Source organism: Telmatherina bonti (assembly GCF_933228915.1).
Source record: "Telmatherina bonti genome assembly, chromosome: 22".
Classification (NCBI taxonomy): domain Eukaryota; kingdom Metazoa; phylum Chordata; class Actinopteri; order Atheriniformes; family Telmatherinidae; genus Telmatherina; species Telmatherina bonti.
The window spans coordinates 24,797,381-24,819,026 of record NC_136631.1 but is presented as its reverse complement, the minus strand read 5'-3'; the positions used below and the strand labels follow the sequence as shown (position 1 = coordinate 24,819,026).

The following is a 21,646-nucleotide window of genomic DNA, read 5'->3' as shown; positions in this document are numbered from 1 at the left end:
AGAAGAGGACTGAGGACACAAAAAATGGAAAGAAAAGATTCCCAAGTATCTCAGGGGATAGACAACATGCAGGAAGAGTAAAAGGATGAAAACAAGATCAGAATCTAGATGGAGTAAAGTTCGTGGGGGAGTGCAGAGGTTTAGAGAGGTGTAAGGAGAGCTTCTGGGATGACAGAGGTATATCTGTCCTTCACTGGGCGCTTGGGGCATGTTACTGTATCTGCCTGAGGTCCTGGTTTTCATAGGGCTGCATGAACAGGTAGAGTTTAACATTACCGATCGTCGCCGACTTGGTGTACTCCTTCCTGATACAGGACTGAGAGAACCAGATGTGTCCAACTCATCGGCAGACGACCAAGAAGACAGGTCCTGATAAAGACAATGTAAAGAGTTAAAAACAAAGACTTTTGTTGATGCTTATAATATGCATTTGCTTGGTAGAGTTAATTCCAAACTTAACTTGAAAGACTGACAGAAATAAAACCAGAAACCTTCAATATGAACACGAAAAAAGCTCTTTTAAAACAATACATGCGCCCACAATCAGGCCAATCTGGGCCATTCAGATTAACACTGGATGGATTCATAAGGCCGTTAGACTCAACCTGTTGACTGCTTGTGATGTCCAGAATCTTAGCCAGCTCTCTGAGGTCTCGCGTCACTTCTTTTAGCAGCAGTTTGAGGCGGTTTCCGATGACATGCACCTTCTCCTTGGCTTCCAGACAGTCGCTGCCCTGAGAGTTGACCAGCAACTGAAGGGACATGTCTTGTAGAGAGGCAACTTTAAGCTGGGAGTCCAGCAGCTCCTGGCGGATTTGCTGTAAGAAATCCAAATTTAAGACATGAATTGTAAATCACTGCGATGGACTGGCGAGCTGTCCAGGGTGTACCCTGCCTGTCGCCCAAAGCCAGCTGGGATAGGCTCCAGCTTCCCCGCGACCCTGAATTGGAATAAGCGGTTCGGAAAATGAATGAATGAATGAATGAATTGTAAATCAATAGAAGAACAACATCTTGATAAAATGTCTTTAAGTTCTGAATAACTAATACATGAATTGTTACAGAATGAAACAACAAACAACTTGTAAAATTGGAAAAATGTATTGGTTTGATACCGTGAGTGTCTTATGATGCTCATGGAGAGTGTCGCTGTCCTGGATTGGGTCAATGGGAACCACTTCATTCCTCCTACGGTCAATATTTTCCAACCAGAGCAGCAGCCCGTGGCTCATCTCATGAAACTCCTGTTTCAGAAGAACGTAAACACTCAATCATTGTTTACATTTGGAAGGAATCATCAAGCAGAACGATAATGACCAGCACGCACTTGACATTGCATTAGAGCTTCCTGTAACGACGACCTCCATTCCTCCAGGGAGCTGCCTAGTTGGTCCCAGTGGTTGTTCATGTCTTTGAGCTTGTGTTGTAGATCTTGGGACTCCTCTGTGTCTGACTGCAGAAATTCAGCACTGCACAGGTTGATGGAAAGCACAATCGCCTTGCGCTTGTCATAGGCCTTCTGCAGCTCCTGAACACAGACATTTTCCAAATATTATTTGGCCAAAAATACAAAGAAAATACATCACATTTATAAAGTCTGAACAAATTCTTTCTGAAGTTTAAGTTTAAAATATGTCATTTATAAAATATTTCATGCATATGTAGTTTTTATATATAAAAAGAGAGAAAGTGCATATATGATAGCTAAGAGAGGACAAAAACAACTAAACAACGGGGCATTAAATCTAAAAACCTTTATTACCTTGAGCTTTTTGATGCGAAGCTCAATCGTCTGAATGTCTGTGCTGATGTCCAATCTGCGCTGCTGCTCCAACTCTTCCTCTGTCTCCCCAAGCCAAGTCCAAATATTGTTCAGGTCAGAGTTCAGCTGCTGCCACCGCTGCTCATTCTGCTTTGTACGCATCTCTTTACTGAGGTCCTGGGCCTGCAGTAGCTCCCAGCGCTCAATCACACCTAGATCATGAGGTGCAAAGAGAGTAAAAGATCCAGAAAAGATTACAACTTTAAGTTACAACAACCAAAGCTGTGTCTGCTGATTTAAAGCCTCCCCAGTCTTTTCTTCAGAAAGCATTCATGGATTTTATATTAAAATGCTACATGTGAATGTAAAAGATTAAAATCAATCAAAAACCTGAAAAGAACCTTAAAGCTGTGGTAGGTAATCTTGCTCAGAGACATATTTTTTACTCTGGGTGAAATGGTTCCTCATCCTGATAGTAGTCTATACATTTTGTAAAAATGAACAATAAGAAATATATTTAGACCCCTCAGTTTACTGTAAATTTGTAAAAACTCTGACCAATTGAAATGTTCGGGCTGAATTGAAGGTGTTCATTTCTTATTTTTTGTAAGCTTCTTCACGACTGAGAAAAACCAGGAAGGATTTCCCCGACCCGGCTCGGTTTATTTGCCTCCTCCCGCTAAACAGCCGAGGAAGAGAAAATCATTGGTGGAAAAAGCTGCGGACTAGAAAAGCACTGGGAGAGTGCATGCCTCCGGCACGGTTTTTAAAACATTCTTGGATCCAAACGGTCATGCGGATCACCACCAAAATTAAATCTGTTCTTCCTTTTAACATTTCCAGCAACTTGCGAAAATTCAATTAAAATCTGTCCATAACTTTTTGAGTTATCTTGAACAGAAACAGATAAATGATGGTAAAAACATAGCCTCCTTGGCGGAGGCAAGTTAAAAGCCTCGGATCATGCAAGGAGCAAAACCAGAGGGGGAGGAGCCAAGACAGGGTGCTACTTTCTCAATGCTAGCTCCCCAACATTACCTACCCCCAGATGGGACCCAAAACAGTATTTCACGTGGAAGGATACAAAAACATTTCACTAAAATCTTGTAAATAAGCATTATGTGGGTGTTTTAAATTAAAAAAAAAAAAAAAAAAAGTAATGTAGGATATATGCATGCAAAAAAGGTGTTCCTGTTGTATTACCTGATGTCTGGGATTCTGAGCTGCTGGGATCTGCCAGACCAGACACTGTATCCTCCTCTTCTTTCAGTTCAACGCCCATCCTTTTCATTGTGTCAATGCTGCCACGACACTCACCCATCAATCGCATCTGCAGAAGGAATACATATTGTACTACTCCAGTAACGCATGTTTTATCAACAGCTAAAAGTAACAGTAAATCAAGTTGTAGCATGATGATAAATTACTTTAAAGAAAAATAAGTTTTATAGAGTTACATAACAATGTGTAAGTCATTAAAGGTCAGCAAATCATTAACTATGATTTCTGTATTTAAGCTTTTATTACTCATTTAGTTGCAAAAGTAAAACATACGTAGCCCATGTATGATGCATCCAGCTCTGAGCTTGTGGGGGTGCGGCTACGACTGCTGTCAGTTTGATGCAGATGGAAACGACTGACGTCAAGAGGATGCATATGGGACTCTGCAGAGGCACCCTCCCCTGTTAACACAGCAACAACTGAGCATCTTTGGAGAATGAAAGGAATGCTCACATATGATAGACAACCCAAGAAAAGGTAGAAGGTGTCCTGGTCAAACACAGAAACACAAAATGTGGAGAGCAAAAAATGAGAAGTAGACAGGAGTGCAGATTTGGTTTTTGGGACAACCTATTATTAATGGTGACTGTTTAAGAAACTATACCATGCCCCTGTCTGTCTTGCCTTATGACCTACATCCTACTTTTTAGATATATGCAGATTCAAAAGTATTTTTCTTCACTTCTGGTTATAAACACCACAAACAAATCTGCAATCCCTTTAACAAGAATCAGAGACTATAGACTTGTTGCTGTGACAAAAAGACATGCTTTTCAGAAACAAAACCCACATCAAAAGAATCTAAACAACAGGTTAGCGACACAGCTACACAAGTCAAATAAAACTAAAGCCAGTTAGAAAGAAGGGTTAGGCTGAATTCCATTTCTATTCTCAATTAGAGCCCAGAGAAGAAGCATTGAATCAGAAAGATAAATGGAATTGACCCTATCCCACAGTGTTAGGAAATGTTGCAGTTGGTTACTATTTTTCCAAAGTGTGCACAAGAGATGAAATCAAAACAAATCAACCAAGCCAGTGAAGAGGCTATAGTGTGGTATAACTAGAGTGCGGCTGTTATTTCTGGCCCCAAACACATGTGCCATGCTGGGGTCTGCTGTTGCCTACCAGTGGAGGACCTCAGTGTTTGTTCTGTTAGTTTAACATAGGCCTCAGGGCTCTCTGGGATCACTACATCTGGAAGAAACATTGTACAGTACACACATTCAGCAGAGGCCTTCACACTATATCACTAAATCAATAGATTAAGCTGAAATTGATTTGTCTTCAACCACAGTGATGCACCACTGAATGAATAGTTTGCCACACAGCTCAGTAAGTGATAACAGGAAAAAAAAAAAAGTATTTTCATGTGTCACAGTCTTTTAGTTCTTGCACAGTTCCTACGTACTGTTTCCATTTAAAGCACTTTGTCACTTTTTTTTTTTTTTTTAAGTATTGCAAATTGTTTTCTCTTTTCGTCATCATTTTTAATTCCTTTCTCATCTTGTCAAACTGACAATCTGGAGTTTCAAAACAATGCAAGAAGGAGTTTTTCATCCTTGTGTGAAGAGAGGAGAGAATCATCAAAACATATCGCTTATCCAGCATTGTCATTTTGCTGGAGAAACTCGGGATGGGTTTGGAGGGAAGTCGCGCATACCTGCAAATGACAGATATTGCATGTCATAGCTGGGATCTCCCAGATGTGCTGTCCGAATTCTAAATGCCATGTATTGCCGGATGATCACGGTTAGAAGGTTTCCATGCATTCAATGGTCATTAACTGAGGCCAAACAAGTCGGGTTTTTTTTTCCAGTAACTGGATTTCTTAGCATAATAAGAGCGAATAATTGCCAATGTGAAAAATATCTCGGGTCAGTGCACTATCCTTTTTATTTTCGTCTTCTGTTCTTCAAATTGAGCTGGCGAGTGTTTAGATGGCTGGCTTGTTAGACACTGCAATGTAATGTAATGTAACTACCATTGTTGTTACCTTTTGTGTTGAATGAATTTTTTGAGATGAGGAAAACAGTAGTGCATCCTTCTACTTAAATGTCTTACTTTTATGATATTATATCACTGTAGCATGAACATATTGCATTTTCCATAAATTTCACCTGAAAGCCAAATATCCCTAACTTTTTGTGATTAGTGTATATATATATGCTTATTTTCATTTTTTTTCTACTGTGATCTTCTCTAAGCTTTTAAATGCACATGTCCAACTGTTAAATGTTTCAATAAATTTTGCACAAGTTGCTGTTCTCTAACAAGGAGCTTAACGGCAAAAATCACGGCAGGTGTGTGATCCTTGAATTGACCAATAAATGTCCTGGTTCAATTAGAGCTGGTGTTTAAACAGTTGTCCTCATCATGCTGTTCACATTTTGACATCATGAGACCAAGACGACACCTAACAATGGAACAACAGTCCCTTGCCATTGCGATGCTTCAAACAGGACGTTCTCAGACAGAAGTGGCCACTGAGCTTGGAGTGTCACAGTGTCATCAGCAGGTTGCAACAGAGATATGGAGAGACTGGAAGAGTCACAGAAAGGCCTAGAAGTGGACGTCCTTTGGCCACATCCCGTGCTGATGACCGCTACATTGTGAACACTGCCCTGAGAAACCGGATGATGAATGCCACTCAACTCCAGGCACGTTTAAGAGAGGTGAGAGGCACCCAAGTGTCACGTCAGACCATTCGAAACCGTTTCCATCAGCGTGGTCTGCGTGCTAGACGACCTGCACGGGTACCTGACCACACCACCAGGCACAGGCATCATCGTCTTGCATGGGCCAGGGAGCATTTACGCTGGACGAGGAACCAGTGGGCCTCAGTGCTGTTCTCTGATGAAAGTCGATTCACACTGAGCAAAAAATGATGGCCGGCAACGATGTTGGAGACGTCAGGGAGAGCGCTATGCATCAGCCACTGTTGTCACCAGGCGAGCTTTTGGTGGTGGCGGTGTTACAGTGTGGGCAGGGGTGTCCACTTGGTACAGAACTGCCCTACACTTTGTGAATGGTACAGTGACAAGCCCATACTACCTGAATAACATCATTAATCCAGTGATTGTGCCCCTACATGAACAGCACAGGCCTAATTTCATCTTCATGGACGACAATGCTCCTGCTCATCGAGGCCGCATCATCAGGGAACGGCTGTTGGAGACTGGTGTACCTCAAATGGAACGGCCTGCACTCTCTCCAGACCTGAATCCCATTGAAAACCTGTGGGATCAGCTGAGCCGTCGTGTAGAGGCTCAAGACCCTGCACCCCAGAACCTCAATGACCTGAGGGCTGCCCTTCAAGAAGAGTGGGATGCCATGCCTCAGCAGGCAATAAGTTGCCTTGTGAACAGCATGAGACGTCGTTGTCAAGCTGTAATTGATGCTCAAGGTCACATGACGAGATATTGAGACGTTCAAATTTTTTGTTGTGGTGTAACTACCATTGTTGTTACCTTTTGTGTTGAATGAATTTTTTGAGATGAGGAAATCAGTAGTGCATCCTTCTACTTAAATTTCTTACTTTTATATTATATCACTGTAGCATGAACATATTGCATTTTCCATAAATTTCACCTGAAAGCCAAATATCCCTAACTTTTTGTGATTAGTGTATATATATATATATGCTTATTTTCTTTTTTTTTATTTTACTGTCTTTTTTACTTCATCCCTTGGTTGCATCGTTTTACCGACAGTGTTAACTTTTTCATAAATTTGCTCCCGTACAGCCTGTATTTGTGTGGCAGTCAGATTTTGTTGCTGTAGGTCAGACAAACCTAATTTAAGTAGGGCATCTCAAAAATGTTTGCACCTTCTGCACATTTACATGATCACTCTTAGTAAATTACCCCCAAATTATGGTTCAGATCCATAAGCAATATTTTTGAATACACATTTAAATTACTTTTGGTAAATTTGGATTTTAGTAGATCTGGCCCATTATTTCTTTCTGTAACAGCAAATATCACTGACAAATTTTAATGTAGCATTAGCACAAACCTTTTCATCATTGGAATAAAAAACATCTAAAAGTGTCAAAATCTCTGGATTTAAGCAGAAAAAACTGCATGTATAAATGAACTGACCTGACAAGCTCGAGGCAGGGCGCTGGAGGAAGTCCCCTTCTTCACTTTGCTGCTCTCTAAGGGCCCTGCTGGCACTCTCAAGGCCACGACTCAGGTCGTAGTCATGGTCCCACTCCAGTGGAATTGAGTCCACACTTGCAGGTGTGTCCCTGCCAGAACGCTCCGTCCGAAACTGGGCTGCTAGAGAAGCTGAGCGGCCAGAGGAGGGCAGAGGTGACAGGAAGCCATCCCCTAACCGTTCATTCCATGGCAGGCTGGACAAATCTCCAGGTTCATCCAGTTCAAGCTCACGATCCGAGAACATTTCAGTATCGTCGTCTGCAAGCTGAAGAATGAGAATGAAGAAAAGATTTAGACACAAGTTACACCTGACAATTTATTTGGAAATGATTAAAAGCCAAACTCTTAGAGTTGTTCGTAATCTGAGGTCTTACTGGAAGGCGAATGAGTTTCTTGTAGTATCGCTCAACTCGACCAAACACTTCCTGACAGTAACGTTGCAGCTCTTCCAACTCTTCTTCTATGACGGCTGCATCCAGAGGCTCGCTCTTCTCTATGAGCGCCTCGCCCTGCTGGAAGATGTGCTCAATCTTGGCTGTTGTCAAAGAAATCTCCTGCTGGAATGACTGTGAGATGACAGGAAAACACGTTTCTGATGATCAACAAAATATTCCCTGTTATAAATTTAAAAATATGAAATTTCCAGGTAATAATTTGTGTGTGATTTGACAAATTTAACATTCAGCTGGAGAGAAATATTGTAAGAAACGTACCCTGAGTTGTTTAATCTTGGCTTGAATGTCACATTCAGAGAAGTGCTCGATGTTGGTAAGCTGAAGGTCCATCTCTGTCAGCCAAACCAAAATACCATCTCTGGCTGTCTCAAACTCCTCTCTCTGACTAATAAAGTGCTGCATATTAGAAACAGAGATGCTACCGTTAGACTCATCAACACTCACACACTGTTGAAGTCTAATAAATAAACATTGTTTGTAGCTGTTGCAGTTAAAGTCTTCTCATTAGTAATAAATTAAATGTTATTGTAAACAATTAGTGAGACAGTAAAGCAGAAATTTGTATAAAAAATTCAATTCAAGTAAAAAAAAAAAGGAGTGGCTGTAATAAATATAATACTGTGCCTTGAGTCTGCGAAGGATGGATGCCACCCTTTTCTGCAGGTTGTCCCATCGCTGATTGGCATCATGTGCCATCTCCCTCAGACGACAGGAAGAGTCTGTGCGATTCTCTCTGGCCAGGCGGCGGTATTGCTTGTTTATTAACTCCAGCTGGGTCAGGCTTTCGTGAACTTGTCTCTGGAAGGCCTACGGAAACATTCACGCAAGTTTCTCAGAGGAGATCAATTCAAAATGCACTTTATATGTTGTTTTGTTACTTTACATCTGTTTACACCTGGGCTGCATACGTTTTCTCATTTAGGTGTTTAAATTCACATGAAATAACGGTAACTTTACTGATACTGGTCATCATAATTCCAATGGATCATTAGAGAGGCTCAAGCTGTCCTGTTTCCACAATAAATTATAATACCTCAAATTTTTTAAGTTCCTCCTTGGCTACTGTGTACAAGACGCCAGAGGAGTTGGGAAGAGCAGCAGTCTTCTCTGAAGTGGCCAGCCACTCCTCAAAACGTGCAAAGTCATCTAAAAATTTCTGCCATAAACGCCACGTCTCCTCAATCCTACAAAAGGGAAATTGAAAGAAAACTGTCAAATTTCCATAAAAATAACAAAAAAAGTTCTATCTGTTCAGGATATGACACACTGACTGACTTACTTTAGTCTTCTCTCCATAGACAAGGCACAGATGCTCCTCCAGCGGCGGTCAAGGCTACGAGTTGCCTGCTGGATGGAGTCGCACTCTGCATCAGTGGCACAGGCATCACAGTCATGCAGGAGCACCTCGCATAAGTTCAGCACAGACGCCACTCCTGTACTGTGCTTCTCTATATCACGCTGAAGCTCCTGACCAGAAACAACACAATATGAACTGGTGTGAATAATGAGTAGCAAGAAGAAATGAGTGGTAGAGATAAACAAGGCAAAATCTATGCCAAAGGTCAGATTTAGACAATAAATCAGTTTTGCTGCAGGTAAAAGCTTATTCACAAACACAACACTGTACATATAACAAGAACTATTTTAAAAAACAGTATTATTAGATGGTAGTTTTGAAAGGGTGTGGATGTGCATGTAGATGAAACTAGTGCCCCTACTGTGGTAAAAACAGCAATGATTGAGCCATGAACATCACACCTGAGCACATTCATACCTCCATGGAGGGCCTTCGGAGTACTTTCACAAATTATTGAATGTGAACACAATTCAAGCTGCAATTCTGGACTTAAGTGTGTTTAGTCTCCAGTGTGTTATCAGTGTTTAATTCAAAAGTCTCCAAGTGCCTGTGGGAGAGACAGCTTGCATATCTGGAAAGCCTCCATCAATGTTGTAAGTACAGGGCAACACACGCTCCCACCCATATATTGTCTTTTCAGAGAGCGTGTTGTTTATTTCAGTAACAAATGCTAAACTGCATACTGCATCTATTACAATGGCATTAATGGAATAGTCTGGTTTGTCTGCATCATTATAAAACATAAAATACAACAAAAATGAACCAGTGATGAGACATGCTGGTGCCATCACATTTTTTCCTGAGATAGTTGAACGTTTCGCCGTCAACAACAGCTATCTTCTGTTGCAAATCAAAATTTGTTCTATTAGATTTGCTAATAATTTATTTCGGTTGTTACCTGTTGTAGATCAAGCTTTCTCTGAATTTCTTGAAAGTCACAGGAGTCGTAGGCAATTGGTCCGGAGAGTTCGGTTTCTATGTGGGCGAGCCAGGAGCGCAGGCTGCTCATGTTTTTATCTAGCTGCTGAACGGCCACCAGAGTTTCTTTCAGCTTCTTTACTCTGTCAACATAATTTACCAGCATCATTAACAACAAAAGACGACAGCAGTAACAAAACTGTCCAACAAGTGTGAGGGTGTGCCTCCTTACCTTGCTCCGATGAGATCCAGCAGATGCTGCCAACGATCGCTGACCTTGTTTAGTTTTTGTTCGATTTCAGTGGCTTTATTTTGGTGACTTGCCCTGGCCAGGCGCTCTCCCAGCTGATGTAGATGCTGCTTGTTCTCCTCTGCTACTGTGATCTCCTCCTGGTAGTCCTGGTAGACAATTCAGAGCAATCAGGCAATTGAAAAAAAAAAAAGCAAAAACAGACATTCAGACTATCAGGGTTATGATCGGTGGAAATGTAAGATACATAAATATCAACTCAAGCAAGAAATGGAAATCTAAAAAGATAAAACTGTAAACACACGAGCAGTTAGACATGGATGTTACAAACTGAGACAATTTCAGATGGGCGTCAGATTGCAGCGGGCGCAAATTTTGAATTACCTTGCGGAGCTTTTCAATCATTTCCTCGATGCTAATGTCTCCATTTTGAGACACTTTGCTTTCCATGTTAGTGAGCCACTCGCAGAGCTCCTTGTACTTCTCACTGAACACCGTCCACTCGTTCAGTTTCTCACTCACCTGCTGCCTGCGCAGGGACAGCTGTACACACAGGAAAATGTGCTAAATCAATTCAACTGCTGTGTAAAATGAACAGCAACAGACAGAAATGCTGCTGACTTTATAACAAGCACGAAACATGTCAAAAAGTCTGAAAAGGAAGCGGTGCTGCACGGATATCTGAGGCATGACTGTCATTTACATCGCACAGTGTGTCTGTGTGTGCTGCGGTGTTTCCTGTTTGCACATTTCGTTTACTTAACACAGGATGCAACGCTGAAAAAAATTCAACTTGAGGTTTCAGCATTGGTTTACATTCTGGCTGTGAATGAGTTACTTTGCAAACATAAGTGATAAAATTATATAATTCCTTTTTTTTTTTTTTTTTTTAATAAATTTTGGTAAAATAAAAATAAATCACTTTTATTTAAAAAACAAAAAAAACAAAAACTCTTAACCAAAAATAGGAGAATCAACCAAATACTAAATACTACATTAATATAAACGTAGGTCCGAATACTAAATACCACATCAATATAAAGGTAGGTCTAATGTTCCACTGGCAAAAGATCTTGTAAGTTTTGTGTTTCATGTTGACTGACTTGCACCACCCAAATTTTCATTCTTTTTCTTGCTTAGAAATTTATTTGACACCAGCAGAACTATTTGGTTTGTCAAGGGACGGCAGACACAGTAACACCATGCACAAGAAAAACCCTCTCATTAACCCATACGAACACACATATGTGACATATATGAAACATACAGTTTCTGAGACATCTGGCACCACTTTATGGTACAAACTTTGCTAAAACCCTATGGAAGAAAAAAAGATTTTTGTCTTCTGCCCCTTAATGGACACCAGAAAGCAGAAGGTTACACTTTAATTTTTTTACATATCACATGGTATTAAATGGTAAATATACATGAAAAAATTGGTAATTTGTTATATATTTTGTTAATGAGACAATTAAAGTGCTTATATTTAAAGAACTGGATTTATCTCATAATATTTTCATGGGTTGGGTCTTTATGGGTTAAACAAAATAATTGTCCAGTGCATCTTATATTGAAAACTGGATACACTTCTTTTAATCAATCAGAAAAAGGTGTAATGTGTAAAGAACTGTACCTGGTGGCAGATTTCATCCCACTGTCGATGTAGAAGTTCAACACGTTCTTGAAGAACAGAAAGGTCTTCAGTGCTGATGTAGCAGGACAGTGACTCTCTCAGTAAAGTCAAATGGGTTAGATCTCCACTCCAGCCTTCAAATGTGTTCTCCAGATCCTGTTATTTAAAGATAGTAATACAATAAAAAAAATCCTTTTTAATCCAAACATGTCGTTCTTTTTACTAAACCTTAGCGACATGAACAAATAAACTCAACATAAGAGTAATCTGAAGAAGCTCCACGCTGACTTCAAACCTTTAAGTTGAAGCTCCCAGAGCAAAGATGAGTTTAAATTTAGGCTGTATTGATACCTTGCAGCGCATCTGCTCAGACTGCAGGTCCTCATGGTGATCCGGGAGAGGCTGAGAGAGCTGTCGTTTGAAGGCTCGAAGTTTTTCCAGTGATCCACAGATTCCCTTCTCACACCTCTCCCAGTCCTACATATAACACAGTTTAACAGTTGTTAAATGTCGGTCTGTCAAATCTTGGACGAGCTGTCTTGAACTTTGAATTTCCCCTCGGGGATGAATAAAGTATCTTTCATTGGATACACATATGCGACACAAACAGTCATACCATGTTCCTTAAACTAACAGTAAACTTTAAAAGCTCCTGAATGCTAAAGGAATCCCTTCGAGGTTTCCTGAGGTTGCATCTGCTCACTGAGTTGTTGTCATTCGGTTTTATTTACCTTCAGCAGCGTGGCGAGCTCTTTCCTCTGTTCTTCCAGACAGAGGCTGGCGTGTTTCCATTGTTCCTGGATATCAGTCAGCTCAGCTTGGAGGGCCACTTCTGCCCGGCTGTCTGCCGATAGGAGCAGCTGTCTGCCTGCCTCTACAGTCAATATGTAGCTGCCCTGCTGACGCTGGAGCACCTTTTCTTTCAGCTTAACCAGAAAGAAAAAAAATGTTAATCTACACATGTTTTACCCAGCATCTAATTTAATTTTTTTAATAGACACATATTTAACATTGTATCATAACTCTGTTTTATGACACCAGAAACAATAAAACTGCAGCAGTATATACAGCTGAGACTGCTCCACTACAGCTGTTATAAGATGTCTATTGTTTTTTCCAACTAATCTGTGTCATTCTGTACCTGGACAGCATCCAGCATGGAGCGAGCTTGCTGTAAAGGAACTGTATTTCCTGCCTGAAGGTCCTCTGCAGGATGGGAGATCTCCAGCAGCCATTTACGCAATTTTTCCACCATCTCTCTGTACCGCTGCCACTGCCTGATCAGACCATCAATGATGCCTCGCCTCTGTTGCGCACGTCGCACTACACCTTGCCACTGGTTACTCAGCAGAGTCAGCTTCATGTTGAATTCATCTCTGCAAGAGAATGAAGTAATATGACTGACAAAAACGAACTCAAAATGAAGGCCTGGGGTATCAGAGAACAATAGATACTTCAGATAAATAATAATGTAGACGTTTACCTGTCGTCTACTTGACCCTGCTCCAACATCCTTTGCCCATCACTGATGATGGAGTGGAGGATTTGCTGGCGGCTGAACATCTCAGCTTGGAACAGCTGTAAGACAGAGCTGAGCATTAATAAATACAGTCAGAAGCAGCTTGTTTTAGTGTGTTTTAGTTATAATGGACTGAAACCTCATGGGCTTTTTGCTGCTCCACCAAACTCTGGTAGTTGCCAGAAATTTCTACTGCCAGATTTTCTTCTGTTTGGACCAAGAACTCCATCCATGTTTCACATTTTTCCAGGAAGGTCTGCTGCTGCAGCAGGATTGACTGAAGTTTGCTGCAAGAAACAACAAAGTGAAAAAGAATTAACTTCTGAAACCTTAAGAAAAAGTCAGTTTTCTGTGAAGAGAACACTCAACTGCATGACTGTGTTTTCCCATGTTGGTTATTGATGGGAAGTTCGGCTTTTTTGCTTCAGCTCCCAAAGAAGAGCCGACTCTTTCGGCTCCCAAATGACTCTTGATTTAGGATCTTTTGTAGCCACATTTTTTTTATCTTGACTTCACAAAAATGAATAGTTTGTGTTTGAAAAATCCTTTTTGTGTTTAAGGTTTTATAAGAAGTCTTACATTTGCCTTCATTTGTGGACTATTTTTTTATTATTAATATTTCAAGGGAATAAACAAAACTCCACTAAACAGAACGAGAACCAAACTCAACAAAACAACATTAATGTCCTCATTAATATCTAAAAATGCAGCCAATTTTAAACATTAGTCACTCATAAGACCACAGACCAGCTGTCTGGTGTCTCACTCCCACTGTAGCGTCTACCTTCCTGTCTGTTTTCACATAATAGTATGATCCCATATCCTCACATGTGATTGGCTGCATTGCCATGCAGCCATGCCTTTGCAACAAAACACTGTCTTGGATAGAGCTGGGCTTATCACTGAGAACTAAGCAGCAAAAGGAGAAAAAAATCTGGGAGTCGATCACTTGATGTGAACCAGCTCTTCTGATTCACAACAAAGCATCGGCTCTCAGAGCCGGCTCTTTTAGGCATGACACATCACTTGTTGGTATGTCTTACCTGAATCGCTCTGTTGTCTGCGCTGAAGCAATGGACCAGCTTCTGTTCAGATTCTGCATACGCTTGATCTCTGAATCATTAAGAGGGAGTCGGTAACCAAGCTCATTGAGACGCTCGAGTTCAGGTGCCATACTGCTGAATTTCAGCATGAGCTTCTATAAAGCGAGCACAACAAAGCATAATGTTCTTAAGTTTTTGATTTAAGCTGGTTTAATTCACATAACTGATTATAGGGAAATAAAAAAAACCTTGAGCTCCTCCATTCGGTCCTGTATGACAGTCAGGTCAGTGCAGCCGTTGGGATCTTGCATCTTTAAAGCCTCTTCAGCTTCGACTATCCAGCAGCCCAGTGATTCCAGCTGCTCATTAAAGGTTTCATAGTCTTGAACTCCAGTCTGGAATAGAAAAGAGGCAGATTTTGACCTGTAAGTGTAAACGTTCTTGATCCAACAACTTGGACAACATAAAGACTAAACAACATGTATAATAAATCTTGTCTTTTACCTGCAAAGTGGTGAGCTGTCTGTTGAGAGCTTGTTCCACAGCAGCCAGCCGCTGGGTGAGAGAGAGGTGGTCTGATTGGATAGCAGATGCTGCTGTTGTGTCCACCTGCTGTTTCAGCTGCTCTCCAAGTTCCTGAAGAATCTGAAGAGAGGCCTGCACCGGAGCTTGAGACCGCAGCAGCTCCTACAGCAAAGCACCAATAATTATGAATTATATCAGCCCACAGGGAGAAAGTTAACCGCATTTTTTATATTATCAAGCCTAAAAGAAGAATAGATTTCATAAACATTGTGGGAAACATGTGTCACAGGTGTGTCATTACTCACAGAGCACTCTTGGATCCATTTTGATACTTCCTCATCGGCAACATCTTTGCTGCAGGTGTTTTTAAGGAGCTGGTCTGCTTTCTCCTCCTGCAGCTGGATATTGTTGCAGCTCTGCTCATGAAGCTCTTTGTAGCGCTGCCACAGCTGAAGCAGAGCCTTGCTGCTTCTAAGTCGCTCTGCAATCTCCTCCAGTAAGCCAGTCCATCTGAGGGCAAATACATATGATCCATTTTATGGCTTTTAAAACTACATTAACAGTTTTTATACGTTTATACGTTTTATTACTTTTTTATTTTTTTTATTTCATACAATACACATATTTTACAAATTTCATTTATAAAACACAAGACAAAACAGTTTCTTGGGTTTTATAAAATTCAACAAAAGAAAACCGACAAAATATGTCATCTATTAACTAATTTGCACATTTATTTAACAGACACAAGTACAAGAGAAATTATTTTGCTGCCTTTAATAATTCACTCGGTTGTATTAAGAAACGTAAAGAGATTTAAACTTAAAAAAATGTGGGGAGAGAAGAAAAGAAAGTCAGAAGTTTGTTTTGAATTGTTTTGAAATATTTTTTAAAACATAAAACAAAAGATGAAATAAAATCACCTTGCATTGACGTCCTTCAGGGCATTGTTGAGAGAATCTGACACCGAGGGGTGACACTCCCTCAGAAGTTGGTGGGTCACAGCACCAAACTTTCTGAGACTGCTCTCCTGCTTTTCCAGTTCTTCCTGCAAATCCTTCAGAGGGAACACACAGGAGTGATCATTCACCAACGCAGACACGACCAAGTTCAGAAAAATTTACCCTCATCCATAAAGACTTGTAAAAACAAAAACTAGTACAATCAATAAGAGCACATTTTCTTGACTTAGCTAATAGAAAATAAAGGTTTCTTATTTTGAAATACCTGCAGACTTTGCACTTGTAGCTGAACCGCCTCCAGGGAGCCGGTGAGGAGACGGAAACGTGATACAGAGTACCTTCCCTCCATCAGGTAGCCATTGATCTCTTCTGAAGATCGTTTGTACAGAGTCCACTGATCCAGCACTGATGTCAGGCTTATCGTCAGCTGCCCTGTCTGTTAAAGAAGAAATAAAAGCATGTAGTGTTGTTGGGTAAACTGAAGTTCAGGACAGAATAGATCAAGTTAGGGGCAAACAGGATGGAGCAGAATAAATGAGCCCAATCCAACAACCAAACTGAAGATTTATCGGTGAATGAGAACAGGTTGATTACCAAGTGGTCCAGGTTTGCCCAAGTGTGATTGACACCTTGGAGTGTCTCCATGACGATAGCACAGGCCTCATCAGTCTTGTTCTGAACAAGGGCACAGCCCTGCTCCTCGACTCTTTCTAATTCCTTCTCTTTTTCTTTTATCAACTCCTCCATTTCCTAAAGTACAAACATTAAAAAAGAGAAATACTTCTACTTTAGAAACAAAGAAATGAATGATAATGAGTAATAATTTAAGGGAAGACTAATAAACTGGAATTACCTGGCAGTCTTTGAGAGCATTCTGCACAGATGTCAAATCCTCTATCCGGTGTTTCCTCTTCAATCTTTCTTCTTGAGCTGTCATCCAGGACTTCAGGGCCTGCACGCTGCTCTCATACTCAAACCACATTTCCAACAGACCCTCAAGGAACTGGATCTAATAATGTCCATGCAAAATAAGCTTAGCATTCTGTGCTGCATTGTCAAAGATTATAATGTCCTGTGCTAAGTGTCACTGTGGCAATGTCAGCTATTATTGTCTCACCCTCTCATTGATGCGACCTTGTAGGATCTGCCAGCGTCTGTTCATGGCTCCAAGGCGCTCAGCAAAGTCTGTCTTATCACTGCGTTTACTCTCCACATCCTGACTACCAATCTGAAGAACTGACTGGTTCACAAAGTCCACAGTCAGCTGCTTACAGCACAAATCCACCCTGAATCCCTAGAATGAGGAAACAGTAAATTTGGATTTATTATGGATTATCTTTAATCAGTTTATACAACCACTATTTAAAATGATACATTTAACTGTGTACTTTTGAAATACAAAGTCTAAAATACAGCACATTTAAAAAGAGAAAACTTTCACTACCTTGTACTTCTGCAAGTAGTCTTGAATTACATTTGATCCCACAGCACTCTTGAGGTTTTCTTCATCCTCCTCAATCACATTCTCCATCAGAGATATCCAATTAAACAGCTCAGAAATGGCATGACGGGAGGCCAGTTTTTCCATTTGGATCTTAAATATTAAAGAGAAAAAAGAAGCCATGTGGATAAATTAACAGCGACATTAACCTAAAACTTATGCATACCTGTAAAGCAGCAGAAAGAGATAATCCTATTTCCTCTGAGTAAGTTAAGCCTGTTCAGTGTGGCTGCATGTGACGATACCTGATGCAGTTTCTCCTGGACCACTGGGATTCGTGTGAGCAGCTCAGCCCACTGCGTGTCAATGCGTGCCAGGTTAGAGCGCAGCGCCACAGTGTCTACCTTCTTCAGTCGCAGCAGCTGATTGCCTTCAGATACAACAGAGCTCTTCAGGCTCGACTTTCCTTCCACCTCCTTTGAAAATTCCTGAGAAATGCAGAAGTTAGATCTTATCAAACAGGAGAAATTATATGACAGCAAAATATTATTTACACATAATGATACTGAAGTATATATTGAAGTATACAAAAATAACCTGTGTAAAATAATAAAATGACAGTAGTTACAAAGCGGATAACTCTCAGAAAGAACAGCTGACAATAAGACAGCAAGGTCAGTGTGTGATAAGTTAAGATAAGAGATCATGTCTGTCTGTGATACTAGTGTTACTTTCTGTACTACCAACTGACCAACACAGAAACTTAGTTTAAAGTTATTCCAGTGCATAAACATCTAATTGGGCTGTTTGTTGGAAAAGTCAGTGATTTAAAGGTGGAGTATGTAAGATTTTCATTCATTCATTCATTCATTTTCCGAACTGCTTATTCCAATTCAGGGTCGCGGGGAAGCTGGAGCCTATCCCAGCCGGCTTTGGGCGACAGGCAGGGTACACCCTGGACAGCTCGCCAGTCCATCGCAGGGCCACAGTAAGATTTTCAATATTTTCAAAATAAATCAACTAATAAAATAACTACAAACATAATTAGAAAGTGTTTTTGAACATGTAGGTTCCAGTCTGTCCATATTTGATGCGTTATTAAATTACAAGTTTAATTAATGACAAATGACAAATGACAAAAAAGCACTTTTTTTTTTACTGGTAGGCAAACATTTAAGAAGGGTCTTTGTCATTAATTAAACTTGTAATTTAATAACACATCAAATATGAACAGACTGGAACCTACATGTTTAAAAAAAACTATCTAATTATGATTGTAGTTTTTTTAGTTAATTTGTTTTGAAAATATTGAAAATCTTACATACTCCACCTTTAAGATTAACAGGTTTAAAAAGCAAAGGACACAGAAAAAGACAAAAGTCTCTCACAAGGAAAGCAGACAGATGGTCTCTGACAGTTTCCAGCTCCTGTGGGACTAACACTGCCTGTGTGTTCCAAAACTCCAGACGCTCCAGAGCTGACTGGAGCCATTCACTAATTTCTGTACACTCCCTTTGATACCTGCAGAAAAAACAGAATTTCAAATGTCATGTTATGATAAATGTAAGAGTTTTTGTGTTGGCTATGTGCAGTTTATGTTTCTCACTTGGTCCAGTGTTTTAAGATGGCCTCGAGATGTTGTAGTTCCTTGTTGACCTTGGCTGTATTGTTAAGCCAGTGTTCCCCCAGTAGTGCCAGTTGATTCTCCAACGCAGGGCAGCAAACTGACAGTAAGAGATGTTTGCCTTCATCCAGCACCTGATGGAGCTTGTGCTGGTGCTCTGTCAGTCTTCCCTTTAAACCCTGTACAGAGAATGGAAGATATAGGAAGACATTAAAGTGGGATATTGGTTCTTGGAGGACATTGACAGCAAGGTAAAATAAGAAAAGAGTTGCTCATAATCTAGTAGAATACGCAGCACCTTTCTAATCATCAAGTCCCACAACAGAAATTAGCTAAAGTTGAACATAGTATGCCCTAAAATCTGAAATAATACCATTGCATACCTGATACAAGGAGATTCTGTCTATTAACCTATCTTCAGTTTCTTCCACCAAGCCGACAGAGGGGATACTTCCTTCAACGGCTTCCAGCTGGCGGTTCAGACTCTGGTAATCCTGCATCAAACGGCACCAAGTCTGGAAAAAAGGTCCAACAAAATAATTAAACATAGGACATGGAAAACATATAAACCATATAAACCTCTAGTAATTAAAAATGAATGTTTTTCAAAAAGAGCACAGTCATGTAAAATATATGATAGGAAAAACAAACTGGGGTATTTCAGGAAAGGTTTTAGTTAAGAACTTTGGAAGTTTTATTTCATAATTGTTCTCACTTTCATTCAGTTTTAAATTAATTACAGTATATTTCCTTAAATTACATTATGTATATATTTCTAGATTTGTATACAGCTTATAAGTACTTAACAACTGGAGTAACAGTGAAAAACAGACATGAAGTTGACTAATGTATTTGAGAATTTTTTTTCTTTTACATTTACACGTTTAATTATCTATGTTAAAAAATATTACAAAAGTACATCTGAAGGTGTTTTTTCATCCAGAAAGACCAAACCCATAAATAATTATCAGGTAAGTCGATTTTTTTTAATATGTCTTTATTTGACCCTTTAACAAAATGTAAAATAACAATGCTTATGGATGTTTTACCATTTATTACCATGTGGTGTGTCAAACTCATCATAGTGTAATCTTCTGCTTTCTCGTATCCATTTAGGTGCAGAAAAGAAAATTAAGATTGTGTTTAACAGGATTTTGGGCAAAGTTTGTACCATGAAGTAATTCAAAATGTCTCAGAAACTGTATGCATCATATATGTCACGCTGGGTTCTTATGGATTAAAGTCATAAATATGCATTTGAAATGCTGTCGGACTTTCTATGACTTAAAAAGCTTCATTCTAAGTAAAGTCATTGTGCCACTGCTCTTACCTCTAGGATACACTCCAGCTCGACTCCTTTACTGTGTGCCTCTTTCAGAACTCTCTGGGCTTCGGTGAGCATCTCGTCCAAGGCTTGGCTCTCTTTCGGCAGCATAAGACCACTGATCTTCTTGAAGTATGTTTCTGTTAGAATCATATGAGACTCCAGACCCTGAAAAAATTCCTAAAAAAGACAAGAAATAATACCATGACTCAATCTGTTCTCTCTTTTATTAGTCTGTTCTTTCATTACTAGCACTAGGGTCAGTGTCTCATAGACAGTTATTAAGGCCACTAATTCTGCAAGTTACAAGTTGATCATACTTTATGTTTGTCGAGGTGGTTTTGAACTTCCTCCACAGAACTGGCAATAATTCTCTGATCAGCAGCCATCTTGTCTTTAGCTGTGTCAACCAGGTCAGTCAAGTCTTGTAGAGCACGCTCATACTGAGCCTTGAGTGCCATATTCTGGTTCAACCCACTTCGCCTAGAGCCCACTGTCATCACCAGCTCCTCATAGGAATCCTGAAAGACAAGGTCAATAAATCTTCAGGTTATTCAACCATTGTACATCTATAGTCAAGATCTATATTCATTAACATTCATTAAAAGGTTGAACATGTTGTGCAGAGTAATCTGTGGTGTGTGTTACCTGTAGTTTAAGCAGTTTGTTTGTAGAGACCTGATCTGCCTGTAGTGTTGCTCCTCTGGTTTTGAGCTCTGTGATTCTCTGTTCAAAGTCTTTCAGGGTCTCCTCTGCAGTGGCAATGACCTGAGTGAAGGAAAGCTATTAGTGCATGACAGTCACGCTCAATTTTTTTTGAGCCGTCATTAAGAACGTAATGCATTTGCAGAAGGATGCTTGAATTACCTCTAGTTGTTTTGAGGCTGGTCTATCCATTGCTCCAGCTAGAGCTTGAAGGATTTGGCATTTTGTCTCAATTAAAGCAGTTTGAAGAAGCTGTAATTCAGTCTGTCAGATAGAAAATAATTCAGGATCCAATGTCATTTAGTTTATCAATAGTAGTGCAGAATACATGGACATCTTACAGTAAGACACAATCCATGGTTATTATTGTACCAATTATCAAGATTTTTAAAATATAAAAATGAAACCCACTAGTAAGAACAAAAACACAACATGAAGCAAACCTGGTAGGCTGTGAGTTCATTTGCTTTGTTTCTCATGTGGTCACAGCGTTGCCCCAGAGCACCACCAAGAGCTCCTAATCTTTCTTTCAGACAGTCCAGGTTGTCCTCCAGCAGTACTCGGTCCTCCTGCTTCAAACCTGAAGATCCAGCTAGCAGAGCCTGACTGAGCTTCACCTCCTCTGTCATATGCCTCACATCCTTCTCCAAGACCTGGAGAGAAAATCACAGTCAACTAGATTGTCCT

At 40.1% G+C, this 21,646-nt stretch overlaps 1 protein-coding gene across 5 annotated transcripts in view; it reads right to left on the bottom strand.

Annotated features, from left to right (window-relative positions):
• The window catches only part of syne1b (spectrin repeat containing, nuclear envelope 1b), a gene marked incomplete at its 5' end in the record, with an annotated part of 91,450 nt that overhangs the window by 4,311 nt on the left and 65,493 nt on the right, over positions 1-21,646 (bottom strand). For all 5 annotated transcript variants that reach the window (XM_079261702.1, XM_079261698.1, XM_079261700.1 and 2 more), the window contains 42 exons: positions 277-369; positions 606-818; positions 1,116-1,244; positions 1,328-1,528; positions 1,763-1,974; positions 2,966-3,092; positions 3,317-3,444; positions 4,169-4,237; positions 7,144-7,468; positions 7,578-7,769; positions 7,917-8,054; positions 8,283-8,465; positions 8,692-8,842; positions 8,938-9,125; positions 9,914-10,076; positions 10,166-10,332; positions 10,568-10,726; positions 11,817-11,972; positions 12,168-12,293; positions 12,548-12,742; positions 12,958-13,192; positions 13,300-13,394; positions 13,475-13,622; positions 14,379-14,533; positions 14,627-14,773; positions 14,883-15,065; positions 15,209-15,413; positions 15,827-15,960; positions 16,131-16,301; positions 16,460-16,615; positions 16,719-16,874; positions 16,983-17,159; positions 17,310-17,459; positions 17,612-17,794; positions 18,695-18,827; positions 18,913-19,109; positions 19,314-19,445; positions 20,261-20,434; positions 20,575-20,775; positions 20,903-21,022; positions 21,122-21,223; positions 21,403-21,612. In XM_079261702.1, the coding sequence (XP_079117828.1) occupies positions 277-369; positions 606-818; positions 1,116-1,244; positions 1,328-1,528; positions 1,763-1,974; positions 2,966-3,092; positions 3,317-3,444; positions 4,169-4,237; positions 7,144-7,468; positions 7,578-7,769; positions 7,917-8,054; positions 8,283-8,465; positions 8,692-8,842; positions 8,938-9,125; positions 9,914-10,076; positions 10,166-10,332; positions 10,568-10,726; positions 11,817-11,972; positions 12,168-12,293; positions 12,548-12,742; positions 12,958-13,192; positions 13,300-13,394; positions 13,475-13,622; positions 14,379-14,533; positions 14,627-14,773; positions 14,883-15,065; positions 15,209-15,413; positions 15,827-15,960; positions 16,131-16,301; positions 16,460-16,615; positions 16,719-16,874; positions 16,983-17,159; positions 17,310-17,459; positions 17,612-17,794; positions 18,695-18,827; positions 18,913-19,109; positions 19,314-19,445; positions 20,261-20,434; positions 20,575-20,775; positions 20,903-21,022; positions 21,122-21,223; positions 21,403-21,612 (6,879 nt within the window). The remainder of the gene's footprint in view (positions 1-276; positions 370-605; positions 819-1,115; positions 1,245-1,327; positions 1,529-1,762; positions 1,975-2,965; positions 3,093-3,316; positions 3,445-4,168; positions 4,238-7,143; positions 7,469-7,577; positions 7,770-7,916; positions 8,055-8,282; positions 8,466-8,691; positions 8,843-8,937; positions 9,126-9,913; positions 10,077-10,165; positions 10,333-10,567; positions 10,727-11,816; positions 11,973-12,167; positions 12,294-12,547; positions 12,743-12,957; positions 13,193-13,299; positions 13,395-13,474; positions 13,623-14,378; positions 14,534-14,626; positions 14,774-14,882; positions 15,066-15,208; positions 15,414-15,826; positions 15,961-16,130; positions 16,302-16,459; positions 16,616-16,718; positions 16,875-16,982; positions 17,160-17,309; positions 17,460-17,611; positions 17,795-18,694; positions 18,828-18,912; positions 19,110-19,313; positions 19,446-20,260; positions 20,435-20,574; positions 20,776-20,902; positions 21,023-21,121; positions 21,224-21,402; positions 21,613-21,646) is intronic.